Source organism: Chiloscyllium plagiosum, unplaced genomic scaffold, assembly GCF_037043375.1.
Source record: "Chiloscyllium plagiosum isolate Xiang-an unplaced genomic scaffold, Cpla_swu_hap1 HiC_scaffold_35, whole genome shotgun sequence".
Taxonomy (NCBI): Eukaryota; Metazoa; Chordata; class Chondrichthyes; order Orectolobiformes; family Hemiscylliidae; genus Chiloscyllium; species Chiloscyllium plagiosum.
Window position 1 is genome coordinate 17671041 of NW_028270173.1, and position 23026 is coordinate 17694066.

Genomic DNA, 23026 nt, shown 5'->3' on the forward strand with positions numbered 1-23026 from the left:
AGATATGATATGATTTGTATTGGGATCTTCCTAAGCAGCTTGGAAGATTTTTGTGTCTCTTTGGTAAGTTTGTACAACATAATTACCATGACTCTGCACATACAATTGCACATTCATCCTTTTAGTTAAATAGAAATGATTACCTTACTGTGTATTTTATGAACTAATTCAATTCCTGAGACTGCTAATTCTCGCAACTCATTGACTAGGAAATGTGTGCAGCAAAAATTTCCTCTATAGGCATTGCAATTTTATTCATGCCCAAACATAATAGAAGTGAGGAATGTCACTTGCTGGAGTTATTCATCATAGCCCAAATGTTTAATTTCCATTATGAACATGATACATAGGAGCATGGGCAGACCAGCTGACCCCTCTCGTGCTCTACCTTTTTAAAATAATTTTGAGGTCGGTCTGTTTCAAATTCAACTTCACCATTTATCTCCTGAGTAACCCTTGCTGCTTTGGTCTGTGCAGAATTTAGCCACCCTGGCTTTTAAAATTTTCAATGATTTTTGATTTTATTTATTGTAATGTGTACCTAGGTAGAGTGTAAAGCTTTATTTATGAGCTGTGCAGGCCGATCATAGAGTGAAATAAAAACAAACTTTGGCAAGCTGGTTATTATGTTGTCCTGTTTTGTTATCCCATTTTGTTTCCTGCTCAGTGGAAGCAAAACGCTTAGACATTGGTATAGTGTTATCCCCATCGTTATTCTGGGCGAGAAAGAGAGCGAGAGAGAGAGAGAACACCCATGTGTACAGAGACATGGGTTCACGATTCTCTCTGGTACAGCAGTTTCTCAATGACGTGTAACGTTTACTTTACAGGGAGGAGCATCCGTGTAAGGTGACATACATATTGATTAACTGTTACAATCAGCGAGTGTCGTTAATAAAGATTATGCCATCTGCCACATAATGAATACTTTTAACTTGTTAACTGACATCACAAACCGAATGCTATCATATCTTGTTAAATGGCTCTATGTAATAAATTATGTTTGCTTGCATCACCATTGTTAACTAAGTTCTTATCTGATCTGAGTCTTGCTCAGCTGAACCTCTTTCACCAAACTCAGAACTTAACGCTTTCCCTGCCTGCTTATACCCTATACATATTCTCAACAGCATGCAGGGCTTGGACTCTGCAAGATCAATATAGCAAGATCAGCGTTATTTGAATTCATTCATTAGTCTAATAATGCCAGAAATAAGCTGTCCCTGAGCCTGCTGTTGCATGTGTTCAAGCATCTGCCTGATAGGAGAACATTACCAGTGTGTTAGGGGTCACTTGAGTTTCAAAGTCTCACAAGCCTCTGAAGGAAAGCATTTCTCATCTTTAGTATGAAGAGCATGACCTATAATTTTTAAAATGATTGACTATTTCTGGACTTGTCCACAAAAGGAAATATCCTTTCCACTTGTCAAGACCAGTTAGGATCTTGTACTCTTCACTTTACTGAACTCCATAAGATAGAGGAGTAGAAAGAGACCATTCAGCCCATTGATTCTACTCTGCCATTCGTTCCTGGTCTTTTGTGTTTCTTAACCGCATTATCCAAGCCTTAGTCGGTCTCAGTACTACATCACTGCTTTTGTATTCTAGCCCTCTTGAAATGAAGGCTAAGGTTGCATTTGTCTTCGTAACTGCCAACTGAACCTGCATGCTAACTTGAAGAGAACCCTAAACTAGGACTCCCAAGTGCCTTTCCACTTCACATTTCCAAGGTCTCCATTTGTCCTACGAAAGTGCATAACCTCTCACTTTCCCACATTGTATTCAGTCTGTCGCTTCTTTGCCCACTCTCCTAGGTTATCCAAGTCCTTGTGCAGACTCTCTGCTACCTCTACTCTACACTACCTATCCCTCCACCTATATTTGCCATCTGCAAACCTAGCAGCAATGTCCTTTGTTACTTAATCTAGGTCTACTAGTGACTGGCTGCCATCCTGGAGAAGACCCCTTTTATCCCTACTCCCTGCTTTCTGCCAATCTGCTATCCATGCCAGTCCATTTGCCCTTAACACCATGGGCTCTTATTTAGCCTTCTGTGTGGTGCCTTGTCAAAAGCCTTTCTGGAAATCCAAATAAATCCAGTCTGCTGGTTCTCCTTGTTTAACATGTTCATTACATTTTCAAAGAATGTTTAACAGATTTGTCAGACATGACTTCCCTTTGAAGCCATGCTGACTCAGCCCTTTTACCATGCATTTCCAAGAACTCTGCAATCTCATCCTTTTTTAATAACATTCTTAAAGTCTCACCGACGACTGAAGTTAGGCTAACCAGCCCACAGTTTCCTGACTACCGCTACCCTCCTCCTTTAGACAGGTGTGTTACATTATCTTTTCTCAGTCATCTGGCACCCTCACTGACTCCAGTGATTTCTGGAAGATCGCCACTAATGCCTCTACAGTTTCCCCAGCTATGTCCTTCAGAACACTGACTGTGATCTATCCATCTTCTGACCTTTTCTGCATCCCCCAAAGACGTCATCTTAGTGATGGCCACTGTGCACTCCCCTGCCCCCTGACTCTCTTGAACTTCTGTTACCCTGTTGGTGTCTACTACTGATAACTGATGCCAAGTACGTATTCTGTTTATCTACAATATTTATTCCCCATTACTACCACTCTAGCCTCATTTTGCAGAGGTCCAATGTCCACGCTTACCTCGTTTCCTTTTTCATGTACCTAGAAAACCTCTTGTAATTTTCTTGTTTAATCTCCTTTTTTTTTTTGATCATCTGCCCAGTTCTTCCTCTTTTCCCCCCCCCCCCCCCCCGCCACTTTTTTTTTCTCATCCTCTGCTGGCTTTTAAAGGCTTCCCCATCCTCTGGCTTACAACTAACTTTCACCACGTTTCTTTGACTTCAGTTGTGTCAGTCATTGTTGCCTCATCCTCCCCTTACCATGCTTGTATCTTGGGGTTGATTCCTGATGTGTCCCCCAAATTACCCCCCGAAATTTCTGCCATTATTCTCCAGCGTCTGCCCTTCCAGTCAACTCCGACTAGCTCGTCACTCATGTCTTTGTAGTTACCATAATTGTAATACTGTTATATCTAATTCCATCTTCTCCCTGTCAAACTCCTGGGTGAGGTTTTATCTAATCAAGTCTCCTCACTACACAAGACTAGAATAACCTGTTCCTTTTCGGCTCTACCACAAGCTGCTCCAAAGTAAAAACAACTAGGTACTCCACAAATTCCTGTTCTTAAGATTCAGTCCATCTGCCAACTAAATCCTCCATGATTATTAGAAAAGGCATGAAAGAAAGGCACTATTATATCTCCAGGTTTATTTTCATCCCCACATCGTGACCACTGCTTGGAGGCCTGTATACCATTCCCATCAGTGTCTTTTCTCCTTTGTAGTTCTTCAACTCTACCCTCACAGATTCTATGCCTTCCAACCCATATCACTTGCTATTGATTTTAATTCCTTTCCTTTCTGAAAGGTAACCTGCCACCTCTATCCAACTGATTTGCCTGTCTGCCTTTTCAATAGGATGTGTCCTTGGATATTTAGTTCTGAGCCTTGATATCCTTGCAGCCATTTCTCTGTAATACCCACAACATTTGTTGCTGCCAATTTCAATTTGTGCTAGAAGTTCATTTTACCTTGTTTTGTATTCTGTGCCAGTTTTAAGTCCAACACCCTCCTGTCCTGCATAAAAACTCAAAAAACAGAAACAAAAACAAATTGCTGGAAAAACTCTGCAGGTCTTGGCAGCATCTGTGGAGCCGAAGCAAAATGAACATTTTTGGTCAAATGACCCTCCTTCAGTCCTGCATTCATTGATTTTGCACTTCCCTTCCAAACTTCCCATTCTTGTCCCGTTACCTGCTGTGTCTGAAACTAGATTCCTGACCCTTTCCATACTGTCTGTTGTATTGCTTGCTCTGAAAAGTTTAACTTCTGCGACTTTCTCCCACATATTTAATTTAAAGCCATATCTACGACTGGAGTTATAAAATTCACTCAACTGTTGTCCCATTGGAACCACTCCCTCCTTCCCTGGTACTTGTGCCAATGTCCCATGAATGAGCTTTCCCCACACCAAGCTTTTGAGCTGTGCATTTTCGTCTTTAATCTTGTACCTGTGCCAATTTGCTCAGGTAATGATCTCTAGATTAGCACCAGTTTTTTGTTCTGCTTTTTAATTTGGCCCCAAGTTGCTTGTACTCCCTATATCTTTATCTGTATATTGTTGGTACCTGCCTTGACCATGATGATTGGATTTTTCTGCTCCCGCTCCCAGTTCTTCAACCCAGATGAGATCCTGAACCTGGGTACCAGGTAGGGAGCACAGCCTTTGGCACTCATGATCTTGGCCACTGAGTCAAATGTCTATTCCCCTGACTATACTGTCTCTGATTACAGCTACATTTTCTCTTTTTTTTTCCCTCCTTTTCCCTCTGGAATGGCTCTCTGTACCGTAGTGTGGTCAGTTTGCTTATCCTCCTGGGAGCCCTCACTCAACCCCACAGCAAGAATATCAAACCTGGTATAAAAGCTCAAGGACTGAGGCTCCTTCAGCAGTCCTTCCTGGACCCTTCCACTTGCCTTGCTTGTAGTCACACCGTCCTTTGACTGCCCCTGAACACAGGTAACTGGCCCCTCCCTGATGTGTTGCAGTGTTTGAAGTTCAAACTACAACTCATCAACTCTGAGCTGGAGTTCCTCAAAGAACCAGCACGCGCTACAGACACGGTCGATGTGAACCACAATGGGATCCACCAGCTCCCCACATCATGCAGTTACAATACCCTTGCCTGAACTGAAATCTCTCTTAATTACTTGATTTTTTAAAAAAAATATTGTTTTTTGTACTGGTCTTTTAGTTTGCAGACTGTAAATATTTCTCCTATTTAGCTTCAATCTAAAAGTGACTATCAACCACTGACCCACTTAATCTGTGATGTTACTCCTTTGTCCTGGGTATTGATCCTGGACTTCAATTTATCCTATTTTTTTTAAATTAAAAAAAAATGTTGCAAACTCTGATCCCAAAAAACAAACACCACCACACCCTGCCCCACCACACCGAATGTACACATTGCCTCCAAGTTCCCCACATTATGTACTTACTCAAGCTATATTTTGCTGTGGATATGATCACTTCTTCCTGATTGTATGAAGCTTGCCCCAGTGGAAACAAGCCCAGCTTGTCCTGTCTTTGCTCATAAGACAACCCATTCATTCGAGTTATCAGTCTAGTAAATCTCTTTATGTTCAAGGTGAAAATGATTTAGGAGACTAAAGCCACACTAAGTTTGCTTTTTTTTTTAAAAAGATAGTGATCTCACTAATATATTAAAGTGTTCATATTGGCACTTTTACATTTCTTTAGTACACCTGATGGCTTTGATTTAAGGAGGATGCAATTTTGGTACTGAGTCCTAGTCAGCAATAGGAGCAGTCTCTAAAGGCTGTTCAAGAAGATTTGTTCTGATCGTCTGTCTGAATTCTCTTTTTGTCCTAATCTTTCCCTCCTTTTGATTTGCTTTGTCCCCAAAGATCTGCCTCCATCTATGCTCTTAGAGAATTAGTGAGAGAGCCAAAAATATACCCACCACATTGTTGATAATTGAAAACACTGTTGTCAGGGAACTGTATTTCACTGACATGAGTGCTCTATTTAGTATATGTTTTGGGAACTAAATATTTAATGTAATCATTGGAAGCTTACCAGAATTTGCTGAAGTGGATTATTTGAAAAATGGCACTTCACTATGTATGCTGTACTAGACTGAAATACACACAAACTCATCACCTGCAGTTTACGGCTTAATTCTATATTGACCCAATAAGACATTCCAAAAAAAAGTCCCTTCACCATTCAGGAGACTACTGTATGGGAGCCTTTTAGTTTTAGTGATTCCTTTGTTCTGTCCTGCTAATGCAGTGAAGTTCAACTGTTCAGTGCAGTAAATAGTTTCTGTCCACAACCTCCATATTTTATTGGTATCGACAGTGCTTTTTAACTTTCCGCCTTTCTTCTTTTGTAAACACTTGGCACCAAGAAAAAAACGGCTGATGCTGAGCTCTCCAGTTACAACCTACGATCTTTCTCCACTCAGTATATCCCTTAAATTGCTTGGCACTAGCACTTGGGATCACTGGCAAAATCTAGCATAGAAAGGAATCCTACTCCAACTGGTTACACCAATGTTACACTTGAAGAACTAGTTTTGATGTTAACCTCCCTTGTATCAGCTATTGGTCTCATAATTGAGCCAATCCTGATTGTCTGTCTACAATTGACACACAGTACTAAAGGTCACGTGTGTTCCTCAGTTGTTGTATTCGCACCTTGACAAACTAGTTTGAGAGAGAAAAGTGGCCACTTGATTGAAGTGGTGAACAAAGCCATAACTCTGGTGGATGAAGAGATCCCTAATGCACCTTGATGGATTCCCCCCCCCCCCCCCCCAGGGCAGAATTTTGTTTGCTTGATCTCAGTGGGACTAATTTAAATGTAACTAGATTAAGAGCATCAGAACGAGGGAGCATAACCCCCCCAATCCCTGTGACAGCATTCATAAGATGGCAGAGCATTGAACCTGTATCCACTTTGTCAACAAGTCCCTTGATCCTGTTTCAAAAGTATATTGATTTCAGTCTCGAGTCTGAGTATGTTCACCGAGGAGAGCATTCCAAAGATTTACAATCTTACGTAGGAAGAAAGTGTTTCTTTTTCTCAGTCCCAAATACCTAACCTCTTATTCTAAGTCTCTGACCTCTCATTAAAGTCTTCAACCAGGAAAATCAGTTGTTAACCATCTACTAGTTACGCACTCTGTTTAAAGGAATTAGACAATAGGTGCAGGAGTAGGCCATTCTGCCCTTCGAGCCTGCGCCACCATTCAATATGATCATGGCTGATCATCCTTAATCAGTATCCTGTTCCTGCCTTATCTCCATAACCCTTGATTCCACTATCCTTGAGAGCTCTATCCAACTCTTTCTTAAATGAATCCAGAGACTGGGCCTCCACTGCCCTCTGGGGCAGAGCATTCCACACAGCCACCACTCTCTGGGTGAAGAAGTTTCTCCTCATCTCTGTCCTAAATGGTCTACCCCGTATTTTTAAGCTGTGTCCTCTGGTTCGGCACTCACCCATCAGCGGAAACATGTTTCCTGCCTCCAGTGTGTCCAATCCTTTAAAAATCTTATGTCTCAATCCAATCCCCTCTGTGTTCTAAACTCAAGGGTATACAAGCCCAGTCGCTCCAGTCTTTCAGCATAAGGTAGTCCCGTTGTTCCAGGAATTGTCAAATAGAAACAGATAGAAATTTCAAATGTCTGTTTGTCATGTTGGTGGCTGCTCCTCCATCTTACTGAATTACATCATCGATAAATGGCTTTTGTCCGTTCTTAACTTGCACAGTAAGAAAGCTGTTAACAATAAATCATGTGGTGTGCTAAAAACAGGCAATGGCCTTATCCATTATTCTTATCTTGAAAATTGACATTTTATAATGGAAGTTGCCATTCACATTCACTGTAATAATGCATGTTATTTTTGAAATGTTGTTACCCTCATCAGAAGTAACCAAGAATTGGTTTCCTGTGGTGATTCACTCAATAATAGGGCATGGTTTGCTTAAGTGAATAATTATCCCAAAATGGCTGTTCCATTGGGAAAGTAGGAGTGTTTCAGCTTGGCACCTTCATACAGGAGCTGATATTGAAAATTTGCTGGACTGTTGAATTTAACAGTCATGCATCAGTGGTTGAAGAAAGAACTGTTTGTCAAAGCTATGCAGCTGATCAGCCACAGGCTGGCATGAGGTCTAAGTATCCTGTGTGGCTGCTGATTATCTATTTTTAATTTCTGTGACATCCTTTAGGAAAGTTACTTCGCATCACATTTGGGATCTTAAATAGATTTTGCCTGAGGTTGGAGACAGGAGGCTGATTTCTCTTCTGGCTGGGATGTAGTGGATGGAGATTTAAATGTTTAAAACCAGCAGCGTTGCAGTATCCTAAAAAAAGTTCTGGAAAAAACCTCCAACTCTGGCAGCATCTATGAAATGAAAAATAGTTAATGTTTTGAATTGACTTTACTCTGAAATCAAAGACTAAATTGACTTTACCAGTGATTGGATTCAATCCCAAAAGTAATGGTGAATTATGAATTTGGACACAAACACATAGGAAATTTCACTTTAAAACCTAACTGGCTCACCAGTGTTCTTGATGGAAGGTAATTTCCTATCCCTAATCAATCTAGTTAACATGATGCCCATCTAACCATTAAAGTGCTTAAATTTTGTTTAATGCTATTCATTTGATGGCCAACACTGGGATCAAAAATGAGAATATAGAACCAACTGTCATCTCCGAGGCTAGATTAACTGATTGTCGCAGACCGTCTGAATTAAGTTGGGTGTTTGTAAATGTTCACACTCTGGTCAGCTGTCTCAAGGATTTTCTTATTTTGTAGCTTTTACTGAGATACAGGTGCCAATGTGGCCATTAAAGCTGGCACAAATCACTGAGCACATGCAATTGTGAAGTGTCGCACACCCTCCGTGCTTTTAAAAAAAAAAATAATTAAATTCATTGTGACTGGTTCTGAGGAGTTCTACACTGCTGCCTGAACTGAGGACTTAACCATAAATGTGACAAGTTTTTTTGTAACTACGCAAGGAGAGCTGCACATCAGACTCTCTGGCTTCCTCCCACAGTCCAATGGGCAAGCTCTACACAGGTATTTGGCAGAGGTTGGAATCAAACTTGGGTGCCTGAAACTGAGACATCTGCTAAACACTGAGCCACCACACTGTCACATCCTAAACGTTGAAGGTCTTTTCGAAAGCAGACCTGAACAGATCTCTGGATGTGTTGAGTTGGGGCCTTTTGGGGAGGAACAACTAAGTGTCTAAAAGTCAGTTTTTACAAAGGATGTGAGTGAACTTCACGCTTTCATCAGTCAGATTTCACTGCGTTGTGTATTACAATGTTTTCACTATTTAAAAAAAATATTTTATGCCTCCAGTGCACGTTCTGCTGATTGGGGAAAAAGTTGGTGCACAGTGTACCAGTCTGACCCAGCAGTTAAGAGAGAATGTGTTGTTTACCCATTCAGATTAGCACTTCTGATTTTGCAAGTAACCGAAGTGCTTGTTCAAAATAGACCAAAAGCCTAATAAATCTTGGCAAAATGATGTTCTGTTGACTCAACACGGACTGATGGCAAATTAAACTAGGCTGTGACTGGCGGTTGAAACCACTCTAACTGTAGGCACAGACAGGTTTGAAAGTGGACACACTCCTGACTGGTATAAGTGTATCCTAAAACAGGGGGATCTCGTTATCCTGAAAACAGTTAGTCCCAAGGTTTTTTGGTAAAGGGATCCCTCTTAGAGCGGAGTCTTAATAAATGCATGTAAACTTAATGGTAAATGTGCAGCAACAAGGAGTATGAGCTTGGTCTTTTCAAGTCACTGGAGGAGGAGGCGACTTCATAGATATCACCATTCTCCATGTTGAGGGGAGTGCAGCACAACATAGGAATTTTTTGTTGAATTTTGACTTTGAATTTTTCCTAGTTTTGAATTTCTAACATTCATTTGTGGAATGTGGGAATTGGCTGGCTCGGCATTTGTTGCTTGTTTTTACTTGTCCTTGAGAAAGTGGTAAGCTGTCATCATAAAATGCTGCAGTTCATGTGGTATAGGTTGACCCATAGTTGTGTTAGGGAGGAACTTGCAGGGTTTTGGCATAATGAAACTGAAAGAACATCAATTAGCAAGTCAGGATGGTGAGTGACATGGAGGGGAGTATGCAGTTGATGATGTCATATATCTGATTCTGTCTCTGTGAAAGTGATCATGGAATTGTAAGGTGCTGTTTAAGGATCTTTAAATTTTCTGCATTGCATTTTGTCGATAACCAACACTCAGCTGCAGTGTGCATTTGTGGAGAGAATGGATGTTTATGCATGCGGCGCCAATCAACCTTTTCATCTGGATGATGTTGATGAAGCTGCATTTATCCAAGCAAGCTGGGAATATTCCATCGCTTGCTTGGCTTGTATTTTATAGATGGTGGATGGTGTTTGAGGTGTTAGGTGGAGAGTGATAAACTGCAGGATTCTTAGCCTCTGAACTGCCCTTGTCCTAATTATAAGTCCAATTGAGTTCTTGGTCAATGATAAACCCCAGGATGATGTTGGTGGAGGACTCTATGGTAACGCTGTTGAATGTCAAGGTGGATAAGTTTTCTCTTCTTGGAAACTGTCATTGGCTAGCATTTATGTGGTGTGAATCATTCTTACTGCTTGTCAGCCCAAAAATGGCTGCTATTCAAGTCTTGCTGTATTTGAATGTGGACTGTTTCTGTATTTGGGTATTTGTGGAATATTGCACAGTCATTGGTGAATGTTCCCACTTCTGACCTTTTTTTTTTGATGGGTCATTTGAAGCAGCTGAAGATCCTGGGCCTCAGGCACCACTCTGAGAAACTCTTGCAGAGATGTCCTGGAGTTGAGGTGGCTGATGTCTAACAACCACCAACATCTTTCTATGTATCCGTTATGATGACTCCAACTAGAGGAGCAATTCCTCATTGATTGCTTAGGGTGTAGGTTTGATATCCAGACGTTTCATTGCCTGGCTAGGTAACATCAGTGGCGACCTCCAAGTGAAGCGAAGCTGTTGTCTCCTGCTTTCTATTTATATCTTTCTCCTGGATGGGGTTCCTGGGTTTGTGGTGATGTCATTTCCTGTTCATTTTCTGAAGGGTTGATAAATGGCATCTAAATCTATGCGTTTGTTTATGGCATTGTGGTTGGAGTAGAAAGTGAGGGCTGCAGATGCTGGAGATCAGAGTTGAAAATGTGTTGCTGGAAAAGCGCAGCAGGTCAGGCAGCATCCAAGGAACAGGAGAATCGACGTTTCAGGCATAAGCCCTTCTTCAGGAATGAAGAAGGTTGGAGTGCCAGGCCTCTAGGAATTCTCTGGCATGTCTTTGCTTAGCCTGTCCCAGGATAGATGTGCTGTCCCAGTCGAAATGGTGTTTTTTTTCCTGTGTGTGTAGGGCTACGAGGGAGAGAAGGTCATGTCTTTTTGTGGCTAGCTGGTGTTCGTGTATCCTGGTGGCTAACTTTCTTCCTGTTTGCCCTACGTAGTGTTTGAGGCAGTCCTTGCATGGAATTTTGTAGATGATGTTGGTTTTATCCATGGATTGTACTGGGTCTTTTAAATTTTAGTTTTTGTTTGAGTGTTGGTGGGTTTGTGTGCTACTAGGATTCTGAGGGGTCTTAGTCTGGCTGTCATTTCTGAAACTTCTTTGTATGGTAAGGTGGTTAGGGTTTCATGCTGTGTTTGGTCTGCTTGTCGTGGTTTGTTCTTGAGGAATCTGTGGACTGTATTATTTGAGTATCCGTTCTTCTTGAATACATTGTATAGGTGGTTCTCCTCTGATTGCTGTTTTGCTAGGGCTCCCTGATGTCCCACTTTGTCAAATATGGCCTTTATATCAAGATGAGTGACTCTCTAGACAGTGAGTGTCAACTGACCAGCTACTACTTGATAGCATGGTTGATTATGCATTCCATCTTTTTACTGATCAAAAATTGTAATTGATAAGTTTTGGATTTGTCCTGCTTTTTGTACACAGGATGTGGCTGGACAATACACCACATGTCGAATAACAATAGTGTGGCTCCCCTAGAACAGTTTGGCTAGGGGTGCAATGAATTCTGCAGCATGAGTCTTCAGTACTGTTGCTGTAACGTTGTCATAGCCCGTAGCCTTTTATCTAGTCACACAATCTTTTTCACTGTGCTGTAGACCTCTCCAGGTCCACCAAGTCTGTGCTGGTCAAAAACTACCACCTAAATACTTAATCGTCCCACTTTCCAGCACTTGACCCATGTGTCTTGGCATTGCAAGTATACACCTGAAATGCTACTAAAACGTTATGAGGGTTTCTGTCCGTACCACTTTTTTCTAGGCAGTGAGTTTCAAATTCCTGTTGTCATCTGGGTGGAAAAACCACCTCACCTACCCACTAAACCTCCTGCCTTTTACCTTAAACCTACTCCCTCTAGTCATTGATCCTTCTGCCAAGAAAAAGGTTCTTTCCCACATCCAGTTTTTAATGTCATTTTTCTCAATGTCCTGTCTCCTCTTCCCATGATCAATATCCAGTGGTCATCTCTGCTCTTAGAAAATCTGTCCCAATCTGCCTAATCTCTCTTCATAATTAAAACTCTCTTGTAATATCCAGTGCCTTCAGCCTTTTCTTGATGTCACATAGGGTGAGTTGAATTGGCTGAAGATTTAGTGTTGCTGGGTAGCTCTGGCCCAGATGGTGAGCGGAAGTCAAGATGGATTGTACCTTCAGCCAGAAGCATTTGCAATAGTATTCAGCCAAAAATGCCAAGTGAGTGATCCAACCTGTTTCACAGGTGCTATTCCTCAGCAAATGCAATTCATCCCTTGACATCAAGAAATGGTTGAGGGCATTGGATGCTACCCTTGGTGCTGAAAGTATTTCAGCAATGGTATTGAAGACTTCAGTGCCAGACCTTGTTGCACTCCTAGCCAAGCTGTTCCAGTACAGTTACCTAATTGGCAGCAAAATAGAAAATTGCCTGGTTATGTCTTGTACTCTGACCAAGCAAGACAAATCAAATCAGGCCAATTACCACCCTTTTATTGGTCATGAATAGTGATGGGAAAAATCATTATATAATCAAGCACACTTACTTTGAAATAACCAGCTCACTCCTCCTCAGTTTGTATTCTGCAAATGTCTTGACTTTGATCACATTAGTCTTAGTTCAAACATGGACAAAAGAGCTAAACTCCAGAAATGTGGTGGGAGTGATTGTCCTTGGCATCAAGGTTGCACTTGGGCGGCATGGTGGCACAGTGGTTAGCACTGCTGCCTCACAGCGCCAGAGACCTGGGTTCAATTCCCACCTCAGGCGACTGACTGTGTGGAGTTTGCATGTTCTCCCTGTGTCTGCGTGGGTTTCCTCCGGGCTCCGGTTTCCTCCCACAGTCCAAAGGTGTGCAGGTCAGGTGAATTAGCCATGCTAAATTGCCCGTAGAGTTAGGTAAGGGGTAAATGTAGGGGCATGGGTGGGTTGCGCTTCGGCGGGTCGGTGTGGACTTGTTGGGCCGAAGGGCCTGTTTCCACACTGTAATGTAATGTAATCTAATCTAATCTTAACTGAAATTGGCATCAAGGAACCTTCGCAAAACCAGAATCAGTGGAAATTTGTGAGGAACTGACAAATGTCTCTGGTTGGAGACATGTGTAGCACGAAGAAAGAAGTGATGTTGGTGACCGATCATCCCAGCTACAGGACACCACGAAAGTAATTACTTCTGCAGGGTCCTGATCCAGTTATCTTCATCTTTTCAATAAAATGAAATGTGGGAATTTTCTTCTTGCATAATGTTCCTCATTCAGGACTTCAGGTACAGTTGCGGTCCAAGTGCAGCAAATTTGGACAGTATCACAGAAGGTCCAGGCAATGACCGTTTCCTCAATCCCCAAAGCCTATCTATCATCTGAAAGTTGCAAGTCAAGTGTGATGGGATATGCTATCCATTTTCCTTGGTAAGTGCAGCTCCAACAACATTTCAGTTGTTTGATTTGTCCAGTCTGCTTGATTTGTCGCTATCAACAGACAAAACATTATCTCTACCATCAATGCTCAGTCGCAGCATTGCATGCCATATGCAAGATGCAAAAGAAATTTATAAGGCTGCTTGACAGCACGTTCCAAATCCACAATTATTAAAATCGAGAGGGACAAGGGCAGCAAGTGTGTGGGAGCGCCACCTGAGTAACTCTCTTTTTGAGACACACGCGATCCTGCTTTGGAAACACATCGCCATTCCTTCAGTGTTCTGTGTTAAAATCATGGGACTTCCTCCATCACTGTATTGAGAGTCTATCCATAAATGAAAGAAAATTGTTTGACTGGATATATAATTTTTTTGTGGCAGTGGAATTTGACTGAACATTTCAGAATTTTTAGAAGTTGCAGCTGCTGCTTTGCATGTATTGAAGAGGGCTTATTGCAAACATTTAGATTTTTCACCACAGTTATTCACACTACAGGTGAAGACTTATATTCATTATATTATTTCTCTCAAATATTTGTGTGGTACTGCTTTGGAAATGCATGGTTTGGTATGCAACTGTGATGATACAATCCAATGTAATAAATGTTGGAATGAGAAAATTGACCCCCTCAATGTTTATTAAATTAGTACCATTGTACCTCAGCTTTAGCTAAATATTTTATTTTATTTTATTTGAAAGTCAATGGCCCTGACTGTACACAGCTTACACTTCGCTAAACTGACTGAAACGTCCAAAATCTACCATTAGCCTTTTAAAAATAGTCAACTCTGTTCTGCTACTTTTTTTTTGAGGAAGAGTACACCAAAGTTGTTTAACCCTGTTATGCAGGGAAAAGAAAATCAATCTCTGACCCAGTGTCAAAAGTAGATGACCTCATTTTTAAGGTAGTCCCTAGTTCTGGATTCTCCTACAAGAAAGCTTCCACTCTGCATGGGTACTGTCATGCCCCTTCAGGATCCTATTATTAAGTTCAACAAAGCCACCACCTATTCTAATAAACTCTAGTGGATCAAGCCTAGCCCATCTTATTTGTCCCCATAAGGCAACCTGCCAATTCCAGGTATTAATCTTCTAAAGTGCTTCCAACACTCTCTTACATCCTCGGTATCACTTCTCTGAATTTCTAATTCTGTTGAGGTCCTCCCTCCCATCCACTTTGTAACTTATGGCTGTTTGCTTTTATACTATCATAGAATCCCTACAGTGGAAATAGGCCATTCTGCCAACTGAATCGACAACAACCCTCTGAAGAGCATCCATCAAGACCACCTTGATACCCTATCCCTATAACCCTGCATTTTAGATTAGATTATTTAGTGTGGAAACAGGCCCTTCGGCCCAACAAGTCCTCACCGACCTGCCGAAGCACAACCCACCCAGACCCATTCCCTTACTTTTACCCCTCCACCTAACACTACGGGCAATTTAGCATGGCCAATTCACCTAACCTGCACATTTTTGGACAGTGGGAAGAAACCGGAGCACCCGGAGGAAACCCACGCAGACACTGGGAGAATGTGCAAACTCCACACAGTCCCGTGGCTAATCCACTTAGCCTGCACATCCCTGGGGCAATTTGGCATGGCCAATCTATCTAGATTATATATCTTTGCACTGTGGGAAGAAACCGGAGCACCCAGAGAAAACCCCTCAAGCAGGCAGAGAATAGGCAAACTCCCTGCAAACAGTTGCCTAAGGATGGAATCAAATTCTGGTCCCTGACATTGTGAGGCACCAATGCTAACCACTGAGCCACCATGTTGCCCCACTTTCTTTTGAAGACAATTTAAAAATAGCTGCTTGCTTCATCTGTCTCTATTTTTATTTTCCAACATTAATTCCCCAGACTTGCTTCTATAGAAGCAATACTTAGGTTAATTGACCTTTTTATATTATATAAAGTTCTCTTCCCCTCTTCTCCGTTCCCCCCCACCACCACCACCACCACCATCGACAGGTGATACATTCCAACACCTACTGCGGATGCCCAAAACTGCAGATAGTTGTGAACCCTATCATAATGGGAATTTTTACCTCCCCAGTAGCTCCCTGGATTTGCAACCTTCCATGTAATATTTTCAGGCTGCAGTAAACTGTGGATAACAAACTGCGGAAACAGATTTCATTGTCTCATGCTTTTACAGGGATGGTGATGGTCTAGTGGTATTTTCATTGAGCTTTTGATTCTGCGACCCAGATAGTGTTCTGGCACTGGGGTTTGAATCCTGCCATAGCAAATGGTGAAATTTGAATCCAATAAAATAACCTGGGATTGATGCCCATAATGATAACTACAAATCGATTGTTAGGCAAAATCCATCTGGTTCAGCAGGTACTTTAGGGAAGGAATCACCTACCCTTACCTAGTCTGGCCTAATGTGACTCTAAATAGCAATGTGGGTGCCCTATGGGTGATTAGGGGTGGGCATTAAATGTTGGCCTAGCCAGAAACCCCCTCATTCCCATGACTGAATTTTTAAAAATCTCTACTTTTTCCATCCTTAATAAGACCTATTAAAACAGCTTAATTCTTCAATAAAAATGGCTAAAATAATAATGTTCTGTCCAACCTGTGACCCATCTTTGCAAAATGTTTTTTCATTGAAATTAGATCCTATCTTTTTTAAGTAAGGGTACTACAGGGGCAGTATAGTGGCTCAGCGGTTAACACTGCTACGCTGCAGTGCCAAATTTTAGGGTTGGGTAACTCCAGCCTTGGGTAACTGTCTGTGTGGAGTTTGGGCATTGTCGCATTGTCTGCGTGGGTTTCTGCTGGGCGCTCAGATTTCCTCCCACAGTCCAAAGATGTGCAGGTTAGGTGGATTAGCCATGCTGAATTTCCCATAGTGTCCGGGGATGTGCAAGCTAGATGAGTTGGTCATTGGAAATGAGGGGTGATGGGGATAGGGTGGCAGGGTAGGATTCTGCTTGGAAGGTCAGTGCAAACCTGATGGGCTAAATGGTGTATCTCTGCACTGTGGGATTATGTCGTTCTGTGATTTAGGTAATCACAGATTATTTTTTCTTGCTGGGATGTATCTCTTCTGTGTATTCTTTAAAATATCCTGGGAATGTATACTGTTGCACCTCCTATTGATCTATTCCTTTCCCTAATTAGCCTGTTTGTATTAGCTAGCTGTTTTTTTCATTCATAATTGTAATTTCCCTCTAAGTTTAAAGTACTACCTGAACCCACTCTTCACTCCTTCAAACTAAAAGTAAAGTCAGTCATGTGATATTATGTTGCAAGACTGAAATTACTGTAGCATTTGTCGTTTTACTTGCATTGAGGATGCCGAGTGGAGATTTGGTTTAAGGCTTGCCTGGTTGAGAAGGAGTGAATGGAAAGGATCTGAATCCCTTTCGAAATAAGGGTGACATAGATTTAAAATCCTTTCAAAGGAATAAGGGAGAGATAAAGGTCTGGAACTCTTCGTTTGAAAGATTCGTAGAGGCAGAAAAACAAAATACGTTTAAAAGATGTTTAGATAGACATCTGAATTCTTGTCGCCCATCGTATTTGAGCTCTGTGCTTGAAAAATGGCATTCCCTGAATGTGTGTATATACTTTTTTTTCAGGATGCAGAAATAATGGGCAGATTGGCTTTTTTAACTATGCTGTTAATTGTTTCCCTTTTAGAAAATGCTGAACTATGTGTTGGGATCTGGGCAGAAGGACTTGTGAATTCCTCCTTCTAAGAGCCAGTCGGGGCATGGTTCAGTTGACTGCCATCGTGCTGTAATGCTATAATTTGCAGTCGGAGATCATTTAATAGTGCACAAATACTGCACTAATTTTAGGTGTAGATTAAATTCCCTACAGTGTGGAAACTGGCCCTTCGGCCCAACTAGTCCACACCGAGCCTCTGAAGAGTAACCCAACCAGACTCATTCCTTCTGCACCCAACATTATGGGCAATTTAGCATGGCCAATTCACCTGATATGCACATCTTTGGACTGTGGGAGGAAACCGGAGCGCACTCCGGAAAACCACGCAGACTTGGGAAGGGTGTGCAAACTCGCACAGTTGCCCGAGGCTGGAATTGAACCTGGGACCCTGGTACTGTGAGGCAGCAGTACTAACTACTGAGCCACCATGCCACCCCATATAGTCATTTGATTGAAAAGTAATCTTTTGTGGCAGAAGGCTTCAGGAACATTTGAACCCCTTTAAAGCAAGAACCTGCATCCTTGGAGAAAAAGATATTAACTTTGTAAATCATAGTTTATTTCCTCTAAAATATGGGGTACAAATAGAAAATAGGAGCAGGGTAAGCATTTCAACCTTTTTTTTAATATGATAGGTGATCATCCAACCTGGTATCCTGTTCCCATTTTCTTTGATCCCTCATGTCCTTTAATCCCTCTAGTCCTATTAACTATATCCAACTCTTTCTTGAAACTGTTCAAGTTTTGGTTGCAAACACTTTCTGTGGCACAGAATTCCACAGGCTCACCACTGAGTGAATTTTCTCCATCTCTGTCCTAAATAGCCTTCAGTGTATTCTTAGACACCGATCTCCGGTTCTGGTACAATATCCTTCTGAAGGATCCAAAATGATTTGCACCAAATTAACCACTTTTGCAAACCTACATGCAAGTTGCATAGATAAGATCCATTTAAATTGTCAAGAAGTATGATGGTTGAGGGATAGATCACCAGGGCCTTAGGAGAGGTCCCTGCTCTTTTGATATAGTGCAGTGGTCTATTAAATCCGTATGAGGAACATTGAATCTTTAAAGTAAAGTACAAAAGTAAGCATTCAATTTGACATGTGCGTGCTGGCTCTATTTTTTTGAAGTCTCTCCAGTTTACTTCAGCCATTATGTATATTTGCAATGTTTTGCCCATCATAATTTGCCATCCAAAAGATACGACCAGCAGTACATGGCAGTGATATGTTAATCTGTCATGTGACTGTCTCGTGCCTTAGCAATGGACTCCATTATTTGCGTACAATATTACCGAGAGCATATGACATTACTGATCACATTATCCACCATTTCTTTTCTGTTTTTTGGTTAGCTTTTGTGGCATTGTTTTAGCTTGTTCTATGTTGAGAATTAATGGTACTTTATTCCTCAGCTCGTCGTTATTTCTCCTGTCACAGAGGCTTCACTCCACTTCACTTTTCCTGGTGTAAGCATTGGCCCTGTTGTTCAGTCTGAGTTCAGCTTTCACATGCATGCAGGCAACTCCAGCTTTATCTCTTTATCCCACCATTGAGCTGCATAATTTAGTGTAGCATCCTAGGCAAAGAACTTGAAGGTTATCTGCACATTCAGAATTGAAACAAGGAAAAGATCAAAAACAGTAGCTAGAAAAAAATTACAAGGAAATGGAACCTCCGATTGTTGCCGCAACACAACCAGCAGAGGATTTGAACAATAAAGAGGATGACCCCATAAATGAACCGGAAGATCAGAAGATTGTCATGTTGAATCCGTAAAGAGGACCATTTGCTGTACCCTGAGACTGATGCAGAAGGAATTAGCTGAGCAGCTTGGACTATCCGTCTGACCTGCTGAAATAGTGGCAAGGCATGGGAGATGATTTCAGCAACTATGGCTCCTTGAGTCCAGCATGAAGGCATTCATAGGCAAAGATTTCAACATGGCTGTTCAGAAGAATGAGCTCTTAGGATTCTCCTTTATACTGAAAGGTGTAAGGATGAACAAATTGCGTGGTTTTTCTTCTCTCTCTTGCTTGTCTGGGACATACAATACAGTAATTGGAAATTCTCTTATACTCTGCGTGCATAATAAAGGATGCAGAGGCTATTTGACTCTACAAATTGTTTACGGTGTCTAGCAGTGAATGAATGATGCTGGCTTCTCCCTTTTTCATAGGGGAAGCAGAAAGTAGCCAAAGCTACTTTTGGGAGAGAAGATCAATTTTTTTTATTTACTGTCATTTTTGTTTGATTTATTAGAAATTGATATATTTAAAATTCTGTAAACTACAAGCACGATTGTTGTCTTTTTCTTATTTTCATCTGTTTGTGTTTAAAGTTTTAGTTTGTATGCGAGTCATTGGCTGTCAGCATTTGCCTATCCATAATTGATCAGAAAGTTGTGAAGAGTTGGCCAAATCAAGTCAGGATGGTTGGTTTTCTTCCCTAAAGGACATTAATGAACCAGATGCATTTTTTTAATGATAGTTGATGGTTACATGGTCATCATCAGGCTTGATTTTTATTATTGATCTTTACTCCATTCAAGTTTAAGCCATTTGTCTGGCATTCTTGCACCCATCCAAATCCCTGGCTAAGGTCTTGGGGATTACTAGGCTACTGGCAGATACCAATTTAATCCATCTAAGTCCTTGCAGGTATCTTGTGCCTAGGAATTGCTGATCACCTCTTGTTAGAAGCCAAATTTAATGCTTCTGTGAAATTGCCTGACATTGTCCTTCTTGCCTTCCATTGGAAAAACACTACGTTTGAGTTTGACCAATACCAAAATCATGCTTGCATTAAGCATGTTGCTATGTTTTGTTGAAATAAGTTGACAAAGACCGTTCATATTCAGATCTGCTGCTGAGAGACTAGCTATGAACCTTTCTTTCCCTTTAGAAGGAGGCACATTTCAAGGGGTGCCTAAAGGAACCACCGTACTCAATGACCTTCCAGCGAGATGTCAGATCGTTTGGGGCAAACTGCAAAGGGAAAGGATGGAAAAACCAAGTACTCATCACTCAACTTGTTTGATACTTATAAAGGAAAGTCCTTAGAAACCCAGAAACCCACAGGTAAACCACTGATTTAATAGATTCTTAATGAACCATGTAAGAACTTGTTCTTTCCATTCATGTTTACTTTTTGGCACACAGATCAAATTGTCGAACTGGTTATTAGTGTTGTCATTACATTCATTTCAGATGTGAATATATTATTGTCTTTGAAAAATAAATCTTTAAACTACTACACTTTCTGAAGATTCTGTGCTTCTGCTGATGTATGTTGCAGCAGAACCAAATCCTGATGCCATACAAAGTTTTCTTTTTAATAAAATAATTCTTGAAGGAGAATAGAATTTGGAAGGTTTTTGTCTTGCACTCATCAGAACTAAAATGCAAGGAGCAAACTCTGAAAAGAGACCCCGCTTTGTGGAGAATGAGAAGAAGGTGTTGATTGGATGGGCCGTAATTGGCAAGATGTAGCAAGAACAGTTAACTATCTATCAAAGTTTATGGGTGGCACAGTGGCTCAGTGGTTAGCACTGCTGCATCACAGCACCAGGGTCACAGGTTCGATTACATCTTCGGGTGACTGCCTGTGTGGAGTTTGCACATTCTCCCCGTGTCTGCATGGATTTCCTCCAGGTGCTCCAGTTTCCTCCCACAGTCCAAAGATGTGCAGGTCAGGTGAATTGGCCATGGTAAATTGCCCATGGTGTTAGGTGCATTAGTCAGAGGGAAATTGGTCTGGGTGGGTTACTCTTCGGAGGGTCGGTGTGGACTGGTTGGGCCAAAGGGCCTGTTTCCACACTGTAGGGAATCTAATCTAATCTTATCTAATCTAATCTATCTAATCTTGGTCCTCAAACAAGGCAAGTAGGTTCTGACTGATCAGGGCACTGCCATTGGAGTGTAGCAGATTCCCTGTGTCATCTATCCTTTGGGAAAAGGGTGCAATACTTTTAGCATGTACAAATCATTGCAATGCCAGCCCAGCTGATATTAAATTTGGTTTCCTGTACAACTCTAAACCCAGATCCGATTCATTTATTAAGTGAGTTTCAACAGCAGAATCGCATGTAAAGGTCGATATACTATTGAGGTTTGTAGGCATTGGCTGATTGAGCATGAACTACATGTGCCAGCTTTGAGTGATCAACAGGAAATGTTTGAGAAGATCTGCCAGTCATAGTGAGATGTCACGTACATCCCAGTGCTGGAGATTTGTGTATCCTATTACTTCACTCAATTGTGCATAAGGTAAATTTCTGCTTCCTGCCGTTTTCCATTCTTGTGGGTCTGTATTGGAACCATTGGATTTGGATCCATAGTGGAAATCCTAGATGAGTTTTGTTTTAAGCAAACTACCTATCTTTTAAACTCCAGAGATTAGCTAATTTGACGGAAACCAGATTAAGGCTGAGTCATTCCTAATATCTGTGCCTCTGCAGTACACCAGGCATTACAGATGCTGCTGAGACTTCAGGGGAAAACACTGTTTGAAGTCAACAGATTTTTCAAAACAAAGGGATTGGGGATATTTTAAAAACATGAAGTTTTTAAAAGAAACATTTATTGATTAGACTGATGTTTTTGGACTTTCTTTACATTTAAACTATATTTGAGTAAAAGTTGCAACTGGAACCTGATGCTATTGATTAGCTTTCTGTATAGAATATCAGTTTTGAAATTCTCTTCTGTCTTTGCAGGCTTTCTGCCATAACGTTTCCTTGCGAGGCAGCTGTTATGAGTTTTTGGTTAAATGTTATTGTTTTTCTCCTTTTTTTTTGCCAGTCACCGCACGTCATGGATTGCAGAGTCTCGGTAAAGTTGCCGCAGCACGGCGCATGCCACCCCCTGCAAACCTACCAAGTTTAAAAGCGGAAAATAAAGGCAATGACCCCAATATTTCTTTAGTACCAAAAGACGGAACAGGATGGGCAAGCAAGCAAGAATCACAAGACCAAAAGAGGTAAGTGTTTTGATGTCATGCAGTGCTTGTCAGTGTTATGGCTTGTAGCTGTGCCAAGTTTTTTCTTTTGCATGGTGTTAATGCATAATGGTTGACATTTCTGTAACCACAGTTTTCAGTACTTTTATTTTAAGCCTTCAAATTCCATTGGAATCTTCAGCTTATCGTCCTTTTGCAGAATGACCAAGGATGGGAGTCTGTGTGTTGGAATACGAATAGAACAATAAGCCCCATTGAAGCCATCTGTATTTGATCAGTCCTATTTTCAATCTTATTGGCATATCTCTCATTTTCCTTCTATCTAATTGCCTTTAATGTACTGTCTTGCTTCAATGGCCTGTCTACATTTTCATCACAGCAATAATTTTGTGGAATACATTTGTTTCCAACCTTTGAATTTTTCATTTCCACTTCTTGATAAATGACTCCTTTTGATTATAGAGAATAATTAGCTTGCATTAATTCTCTTTATAATCTTGAAAGCTTCAGTTGCTTATCTGCTTCAAGTCAAGAAACTTCCCACTTTTACCTGTTCTATCTTTACGTTTTAATGAGTCGTCTTCTCTTGTCTGTTTCTGCGAATGTTTCTGGTTAGTCTTATTTTCTTTCCAAATAAGCAAGTGTCAATACTAAGAGTTAAAACTTGCAAATGACAAATTGGGTCGTGCATCAGGAAATGCTGTTTCTTAAGCATCAATTGACATGTTCTGTGGGCTTCTGCAGAAAACAACGGAAGTGGAAAAGCCCTGG

The 23026-nt window shown here is 41.2% G+C and overlaps 1 protein-coding gene across 8 annotated transcripts in view; it reads left to right on the forward strand.

Moving 5' to 3' along the window:
- Nucleotides 1-23026, forward strand: part of LOC122541410 (protein PRRC2A-like) — a 139698-nt gene that overhangs the window by 35631 nt on the left and 81041 nt on the right. For all 8 annotated transcript variants that reach the window (XM_043678160.2, XM_043678166.2, XM_087979328.1 and 5 more), the window contains 2 exons: nt 20201-20376; nt 22099-22276. In XM_043678160.2, coding sequence (XP_043534095.2) covers nt 20262-20376; nt 22099-22276 — 293 coding nt within the window. In that variant the 5' untranslated portion in view covers nt 20201-20261. The remainder of the gene's footprint in view (nt 1-20200; nt 20377-22098; nt 22277-23026) is intronic.